Source organism: Asparagus officinalis, chromosome 6, assembly GCF_001876935.1.
Source record: "Asparagus officinalis chromosome 6, Aspof.V1, whole genome shotgun sequence".
Lineage (NCBI taxonomy): Eukaryota > Viridiplantae > Streptophyta > Magnoliopsida > Asparagales > Asparagaceae > Asparagus > Asparagus officinalis.
The window spans coordinates 70,928,583-70,937,033 of record NC_033799.1 but is presented as its reverse complement, the minus strand read 5'-3'; the positions used below and the strand labels follow the sequence as shown (position 1 = coordinate 70,937,033).

At 38.7% G+C, this 8,451-nt stretch overlaps 2 protein-coding genes across 3 annotated transcripts in view; one reads left to right on the top strand and one right to left on the bottom strand.

Moving 5' to 3' along the window:
- Positions 1–965, top strand: part of LOC109845471 (mitochondrial uncoupling protein 3) — a 7,253-nt gene extending 6,288 nt beyond the window's left edge. For both annotated transcript variants that reach the window (XR_002248372.1, XM_020414716.1), the window contains exon 3: positions 553–965. The gene's annotated coding sequence lies outside the window, so the exon portion shown is untranslated. The remainder of the gene's footprint in view (positions 1–552) is intronic.
- On the bottom strand, positions 2,212–7,218 carry LOC109846299 (protein TIC 22, chloroplastic-like). The gene is made up of 9 exons (XM_020415523.1): positions 6,835–7,218; positions 6,371–6,433; positions 4,767–4,841; positions 3,900–3,950; positions 3,039–3,098; positions 2,896–2,964; positions 2,785–2,820; positions 2,573–2,702; positions 2,212–2,502 (listed from the first exon to the last, which is right to left on the bottom strand). Exons 1-8 carry the CDS (start codon positions 7,135–7,137, stop codon positions 2,613–2,615), a joined length of 747 nt encoding a protein of 248 aa, XP_020271112.1. The 5' UTR covers positions 7,138–7,218; the 3' UTR covers positions 2,212–2,502; positions 2,573–2,612.

The window sequence follows — 8,451 nt, the reverse complement described above, 5'->3', positions numbered from 1 at the left end:
CCACCCACACCCACACCCACACACCAAAAAAAAAAACTCTTTTACCCATGTACCCAGCAAGCCCTTAGTGTGCAGGGACATAACACAACACACATAATAATGAACTCTACTACACCCACACATGTTCATACCCAGATACACAGCAGACATGTGTACATGTACACCACATGGAGAAATATGTTCCAGACTTTAATATCTAGTTTTTATTTGGAGGAACAAGAGCAAAATTTTAAATTTTAAACTGACCCCTGCCACCAGGGATTATGGTACTTCGTATCGAGGAGGTGTCTCAGAAGTCAGAACTCACTGGTTTATTTTACTTGGAAGTGGGAAGTGTGGGATAATATTACAGACTTACAGTTGGTGTCAAAATTGCCCTACTTCATTTGGAGACTATGAGAACACCACCCGCTTGTACTATTATCGAATCTTCACACTAAGATGTTATTTAATAGTTTCTGCTATTTCTTCCGACATTTGTTGCAAACTTTCATTTGTGTATATTCTGCTAATTGATTTATTTGGACTTGTCTTACTTTGATTCTATTTCAGGTAGTGCATAGAACATCGGTGCAGCTGACACAGGAAATTTTTGTTTCAAGTTTTGTTATATTGAAGAAACTGTAAGAGCTCGAGGAAATTGTATTAAGGTCCTAAGGGGAAAAAAAAACATCCTACCAATGCATTCAAATTTATGAATTAGAATCATCATTGAGCCCTTCTCGGGTGTAATAAGTTGATTCTTGAAGGAACATGCATTATGTCCTTTGAAGTGTGTACTATCCCATTGAAAGGGAAAAAAAATCCTCAAAGTTCATATTGCACAGAGTAGGAAGGGGATACGACTTGTTTTTCTTTGTCTGTTTCTTGTCGATGGTACTTTTGATGTGCATGTCTTCAGAGGCGAGGGGCGAACTTGATCGATGATTTGTTCTTTCCTTTATTTTAGTAAACTGATGTTGTCATACTGTATTGCCATAGCTGGAGTTCTCTTGGGAGTGTTGTGGTATGCCCTCTTGCGAAAATCTATCTAGCTATGTAAACATCTTTAACCGTTTTCTCATTTTTCGAGCTTGGTTTGCATTGAGTTGGATCGATGTCATATCAAGAGATCATCTACCGCAAGACCTATCGTTCTTGCAGCGCCGTGGACCTGAACAGCAGAGAGAATCTTTAACCGGTTCTACACAAGATTGCCATGCCAACATACAACACCTAAAAACTATGAAGCCTCTGACCCTCCTCCATCAGGCACTCTATAGCTCACGCGAGATACCATTGCTCATGTGTTGATACCTCTCTTTGTTTTGCAACCATAGACATGAAAATAAGGATCTGCAACTAGCCCTTCAATTGATAACAAAAGTTATATCTCAAATTTTAAGCGGCAAGAAGATTCTTTTGATCTCTTCACTAGTGTTCTTGGTCAACTGCCTAAGTGAGTGAGTTGTTCTTCATATTTTGGAATCGGGAAGAGAGATGGAATAAAGGAGACATCTGATCTCAGAACCAATATATTTTCAAGGAAAACGTGGTCAAGTCTTTACTAAAGAAGAGCTTAACCAAGTCCTGTGAGCATGAGCTAGATGGAGATGTACATCGATGGGAAATTTAACCACAAACAAGATGGTGATAACCAAGAGATTCTTGATCAATCTCGAAAAATTGGTATGGCATCAGATATATACTTCAACTCTTCTACCACCAGCTGCTTGAGGGCTTACAAGATTAGCATGAACCAAAACAAACGTCTTTACCAAAGAGAATCAAAAAATTAAAACGAAACAGGCTCAACCAAGACTACAAATTTGTCAAAGATAAGAGAATTTGGGATGCAATTTTGTACTCCGTACAAATTTCTTATCTGCGTCTATCGCACAAAAGGTTGCAGAAGAGTTTCCTCCAGCTTTCCAACAACATTTCAGGATCTCATTGCAGCTTGTCATCAGAGATTAACTTACCAAATTGCAGCGAGAATGTAATTTTTACCTTCATCTCCCCATCGATCAGCATGTTATCAATGAATTTCTATGAAGTTGGAGTCGGATCAAATCAAAGGATTTCTGTTCTCGAATTTGATTGCCTTTCTTCTTCTTCTTCTTCTTCCCACTAGAATGTTGAAAACCTCTGAGAGGTAAATGAGCAGAAAGCAAAAGGACGAGGGCAAAAAGAAACTCTCAAATTGCACTTTCATACATACAAAGAGACAATAAAAAAACATGAAAAAAATATTGCATATGGTAATCAGAAGGGAAACATAAGAAAGAAAGAGAGGTTCAAAAATGGTTTGTTCATATATAGCAAAAAAAAAAGTATCATAATTTTCAGCAAGTTCCACCCCCTCTAAATCTCTGGTGGCATTTCTTCCTTTCTCAGTCTTTTCCCTTCCCAGTCTTTTCTCTGTGAGTAAATCTCCTCGCTATCTCTTCTACCTACTTTGACCAATTCACCAAAAATGACCCGTAACAGCCTTGCTCCATCATCCCATAGAGACACTTGTTTCTGCCGGTTAAAGTTCAAAGTTAAAAGACAAATATCAAATTTAATATTACAAGATGTTACCGAGACTGACCTGCTAAGTCATAGAAGCTCTTCGAGTAACCTTATTAGCATCAAGCAGCCACTTCATTAATGTGTTGGGTGTAACTTCTACCAGGAGGAATAAAGATCAAATCCTCCCACCCAGAATTCTTCTTGTTCATCTGCAAATATGTCGAGCTCGAGTTAACTATCTGATCATGAATCTGATGTCGAACTTATAATAACTTGCTAATTGTGCCTCACCTCCATTTTCTTCAGCACATCTTCTAAACTACCCACCTGTCAAATAATGAACTCAGCCAGGAAGTAAATAATTTTTATTAGGAAGTTCTGTGACAAATATGCGAAAGGTACCATAATATGAGAAGATCCTACTGCTCTGGACGACCTAGAAACCTTTGAAAGTTCTCTTTCTATATCTTCCTGTGAAAATAACTTCTGTGAATTAGAGGTTACAAATTACTAATCCTTCAGAATTGTTGTGATAGCAGATGTACCTTCTGAAAATATATAGGGCAGTAACGCTTGTTCTTCTTCTTAATGACTAAAAGATCTGACTGCATTAAACATCAGAAAAGGATAATTAAAAATTTATAAAATTGTTTCACAATGTTATCTAGTGACACTGCATTAAGGTCCATAAGCAATAACCTTAGCTGTAAATTTTAGCCAACTCTACTATGGGTTAACTAAGTAAATCTTGTAAGCTACGTAAATCCTTCACTGGCACTAGTTAATAAAAGATGCATTAAACTTAACACCTTAGCAGTAAGTAACACTCGGTTAAGATTATTGTTTCTGCAGTAAAAATATGTACAAGGAACTGGCACTAGTTTAAGGGTAAATTTCACCAAGTTTTTTGTGGTTTTTTCACAAAACTATGTATTTAGAGAAAACTATCACAAAATTTTTACTAAGCTATCATGACAGGCAGCATCTACAGTAAGTTGTCTGAGCACGTGACATATTTTGGACAATTATGCCCCTCCTTTTTAATTACTCCCTCTCCCTTTCTCCTATTTTCAAGGGTAGTTGAGACTTTTTATTCGAGCTGTTAGTGTCGTTGGCAACAATTTCAAATAGTTCATGGTATTTTTATGCAGTTGAAAGTTCAAGGTAGTTTTCTCAAATAAAAAAATTTAATAGTAGTTTTGTGGAAAACCACCCAAAGTTTATGGTAGTTTCCGCAGTTTAATGAATAGGATCTATTTGGAAGATAACTGAAATTTGAAGTTTTTCACTTGTAATGCTTGCCAGCTATCTTTTTCACATAAGCTAGGTGCCAGTCCAAGATTGTTTGCATTTATCGAGAAAACACAGGAAACTGTTTACATCTTAACGTAGCATAATCAAATTACCTGGAAAACTGGAACTCCATCAAAGCCTTGTGAATTATCTGCGGCTTTTAACTGAGAAAAAAAATTGGCTGTCAGCTAGCTGACAAAAAAGAATCTAAATACTTAGTAATAAACAATAAAAATAATAAAGACATTATATCAAGTGAAGAATTTCAACTCTCACAAGTGGCTATATAACCTCTAGTTAAAGCAGTAAATTAAAAGATAACATGGTGGAAGAATGAATTTTGTTTACTTAACAATGGGATATGCTTGTCATATGGTATCTTATCTTGATAATTGAAATGCATCTATACCACACAAGACAGCGATCGCCAACTAATCAAGCACTAATGAAGCACTCAACAAGTGCATGTATCCTTTGATATCATTACCTGTGTCCTTCAATTTCATAGGCATTAAATTAAAAAGCCAAGTTATACAGTGAAATACGATTGTCCATAAGTGTAGGCAAGATATCTACTTCTTGACTTTTGTTTTCTGGGTTGCACTGTGAGTGTAGTTGTGAAACATGTCGCTTATTTTTTTGCAGCTGGTCCGAAAACTGACTCTATATATACAAAAACATAAGTCACACTTCAAAGCTTGTTGCAGACTTGCAGTTGTAATTATTAGAGAAGGATGAAGCCTATCAAGTTTCTGTGCAACAATATGTGGATGTTAGTTAATCGATCTTCTTTTATAAAATAACCTCTAGCTGCAATATATTTCCATACACATGAAGGTATATGATAAAACAATTGAACTGTCGCTAATCAGAAAAGCTGCTAGTTCCAGCATAAAAGAAAAAGTATGAATTCAAGCAATCTGTTAATGTAAACAGAGAAGGATATACAAACAATGCATCATAGGCGTCAAGGACGAAACCTGTAATGCATTCTTTATTTGAATAGGATCAGGCAAAAACCGAAATGCAATTCCTTCAACCTTCAACATATAAACCTACAAGACAACAATCCAAATTATTAACAAATAAAAGAAAATAACAATACCATAAGCAAAAAAACAAGGCAATAATAAAATTTCAAACTCGGTTCAGAACGCACATAGGATGCTGTCATGAAAGAGGGGAAAATATGTTCAAACCCATAAACAAAAGGAATGAAAGGATTCTTGATAGTGAAGTCCTACATAAGTGAAAGCTATAATTTCTCTTGATAGAAAAGCTCTACTTCTTCTCCCTTCAATCTTCTAACTTGGTACACTGTTAACGGTTTATCTGCTTATATAAACATAAACCCAACGTATTTGCAATTTTACCCTCCAAAAAGCTAGATATTTACTGAATTCCTTCCCAAATCTCTCAAATTACTTTTCTCTACCCCTCAATTTTCAAATTTCACAAATATATCCCTGACTAATCATTTATTTAATTAATTTATAATTAGACAGATAGCAAAGAGATACTCGCTAAGTTGCTAAGTTAACCACCCCCGCCCCCCCATAAAGAAAAAAAAACTCCTCTCTATCTAATTTTATAAATTCATAAAATTAAATTAATTAACTTAATCACGGGTACATTAGTGATATTGAAAATTGAGTGGCAGAAAAAACCAATGTGGGATATTTGGGGGTAAATTTACAAATATCTAGATTTTTAGGGTAAATTTGAAAATATTATTGACTTAAGAGTGTGTGCGTGCACGTGTGTGAATACTGGGCCTCTTTTGACATATGAGGGGATTCCCTCGTATGCAGTTATGCAGCTCAATCTCAACCAAGCGATTGGGGGATGTGTGTGTGCCTGTGTTTGTGTCCATTAACCTCTACGTGTGTGTGTGTGTGTGTGTGTGTGTGTGTGAGTGATAAATTATCTCATACTAAGAAAATCATATTTCTTCATTCTACCTATGGAAGCATGGAGTTCAATCAGTTTCTATTGCATTCAAAACTAATTCTGAATTTCTAATCTTTTGCACGAAGCAAAAGGAAGGAACACTTAGTTTCCAGAGTAGAATGCAATACCCATAACAAAGATCCCTCGCTTGCACGGACACACCACAATCAATATTTCTTCAAACAAATAGCACTTAGAGTCGGCAATCATATTATAACATTTAGTTATCTCCGCATGTTAAGAATAAGATATCTTCCATCTTGTTAGAAGAAGGGGAAAGTAAAATTGCCTCTTTTTGTGCGGGGTTGAGTCTACCTGTGATCTAAAGTTTATCCTTTCACTAGATATCACAAGCCAGGATAAAGTAGGATTGCACTAGATAGACAATAGCCAACACAACACATAGCTAGATCTAAATGATCCATGGTCTTCGACCCACTCGATCATACATTGGCATCTTCCAGCAGAATGCTTGATGATGAATGAAATTAGCAATTTCAAACTCCTCAAACCTTTAAGCCCCAATTAGCTGGTTACATGTAATCATTCCCATAATTTCGTCAAGAGAACAGATAGGAACCAATATCCAATTTCTACAGTCAATCCAAGAGTAATTAGGAGGTGGGGAGAAAACCTGATCAAGAGTAATGGGCACAACTCTGGCCCCCTTCCCCAGCGCCGGCTTCCTCAGCCGAACCTGCAACCCAAATTCTCAGTGCACAAACGAAAAAAAAAACCATAAAAAATATCCATTCACTTCCCCTACAATTCAAAGAATCGAAACCTGAAATCCAAAACCCAAGGCCCCAAACCCTAAAACCCCAATCCTAAATGCACAAAACACAACCCTTTCAAAAAAAAGAAGAAAACAATCCAAAATTTCCCCAGTTTCCACGATGAGACAAGCTTTAGAAGATTTTCGATGTTCAAGCGGGATCCACCTAAACCCTAAAACAGAGAGGATTGTCCCAGGACCTGAGCACGCACACAGCGCCTGGGCTCTCCTTTGCGAAAGCACGCAGACCAACACTCGGTACTTCTGCGCCCGTCGGCCTGGGTCAGACACCAAAAAACAAACTCCTGGCAGAGTGCTCTGACGTTGTACACCATGTCCCCGCCATTTGGCGCCACGTTGTCGTGGCCGCCAGGGCATAGGTGAAGGGCGGCACCGGATTGGGGGCGGGCCCGCAGGAGCGAGGCGAAGGGGGCGGGGAGGGGCAGGGAGAGGCGTGAGCGCGAAGTGGAGGAGAGGTCGCGCGTACCGCGACGAGGTTGGCGGCTGAAGGATAGTAGGAACAGAGGAGAAGGGTTTGCTTGTGTGTTTGAGGGATCCATTGACGGCGCTGCTGCGGAGAGGGGGAGGGTGGAGGATGATGAAGATGGAGGAGAGGAGCTTCTCATCGCTCTCGATCTCTCTCTCTCTCGTTTGTTCCGTCCTGACTCAGTCCTGTAGATGATGATGAGGGGGTTTTGCTTCGGCTGCAAAACTAGCTGAGCTATGAGATTATAGCGGAAAGCTGTGAAATTGTAGCTAAAAGCTGTTAGTTGTGTAGCTAGCTGATTGACTAGAGTTGTTTGGTAAAAATAGCTGTACAACTAGCTTAAATTTATTAAATGACTAAAAAATACATGCAATATTATTGATATAAAATTAGAATTATTAGGGGCAAAAACGGAAGAAAAAAATTGGCAGCTCCTTCCCAAAGACAAACGCTACTTGAGATAGCTTTCCAAAAGCTACTTGCAAAAGACACAATCTCCAAAATAATCTCCTCCTATTTTTGGTCACCAAACAGCTCTACTAGCTTATTGACCAAGTCAATAAGACACAAGCTCTTAGATAAGACACTTTTTTTGGTTGCCAAACAGTGCCTAAGTAGGACTTTAGATGCGTCACAGTTTCACCAAGAAGGGGTGGCAAACGGTTCGGATTTATCCGAACCGCGACCGCATCCGTATCTGAACGGATGCGTATATGGTAAGTTATTTTTAAAATCGGGCGGATACGGTTTCGAATACGGATCCGGTTTTGAATTTTATTGTATACGGAATCGGATACGGATATGAAGGTTGCGGATACGGATATCCGCAATTTAATAACCACAAGGATTCGGGTCGTATCAAAGTTCCAAACCCGTAACCGCTAACCCAAAACCCAACTAAAAAAGTAACAAAGTTACAAAACCCTAGACTCCACTGGACTCCAGCCTCCCACTCAATTTCTACAACCGAGGTCCCGAGTATCCCGGCCCGTCGTCCGCGTCGTCGCGGCCAGTTCGTCGACGTCGTTAGATCCCGCGTCGTCGTGTCGGATACGCATCGCTTCGTCAGATCCCGCGTCGGCGCGTCATCTCGGCCAGGTCGCTCGCCACATCCAGATCACCCCCGCCTGCGTTTACAATCAGTTCCTATGTGTCATCGACAAGCTTCAAGGTAAGTAGAAAATAGAAAGATTTGGTATTTTATCAGGCTGATTACCTACAGGTTAATGTTAACCAATGGTTCTGTTGTAGACACTTCCATTAAAGAATTTTTTAGATTTAAGCAATGTGAATGATGAACTGAATGATTACCAAGTTCTCTTACTAAAGTTCGGGAGACAACAAATTGGTGGAAATTGATCATGTTTAGTTTATTGGAATGTAAACTAAGAGTTTGGCTGAAAATGTGTTTTGAGCATAAATTTAGGTGATTCTGTGTGTGCGTTTGATCCAG

Bases quoted from the DNA above. Each gene is read 5' to 3' on its own strand.
- LOC109846299 (XM_020415523.1), bottom strand. From the start codon at position 7,137: ATGAGAAGCTCCTCTCCTCCATCTTCATCATCCTCCACCCTCCCCCTC. The intron at 4,842-6,370 runs GTTTTCTCCCCA...GTTGTCTTGTAG, and splicing joins TGCCCATTACTCTTGATCAG to GTTTATATGTTGAAGGTTGA. The intron at 2,703-2,784 runs GTGAGGCACAAT...ACATATTTGCAG, and splicing joins ATGTGCTGAAGAAAATGGAG to ATGAACAAGAAGAATTCTGG.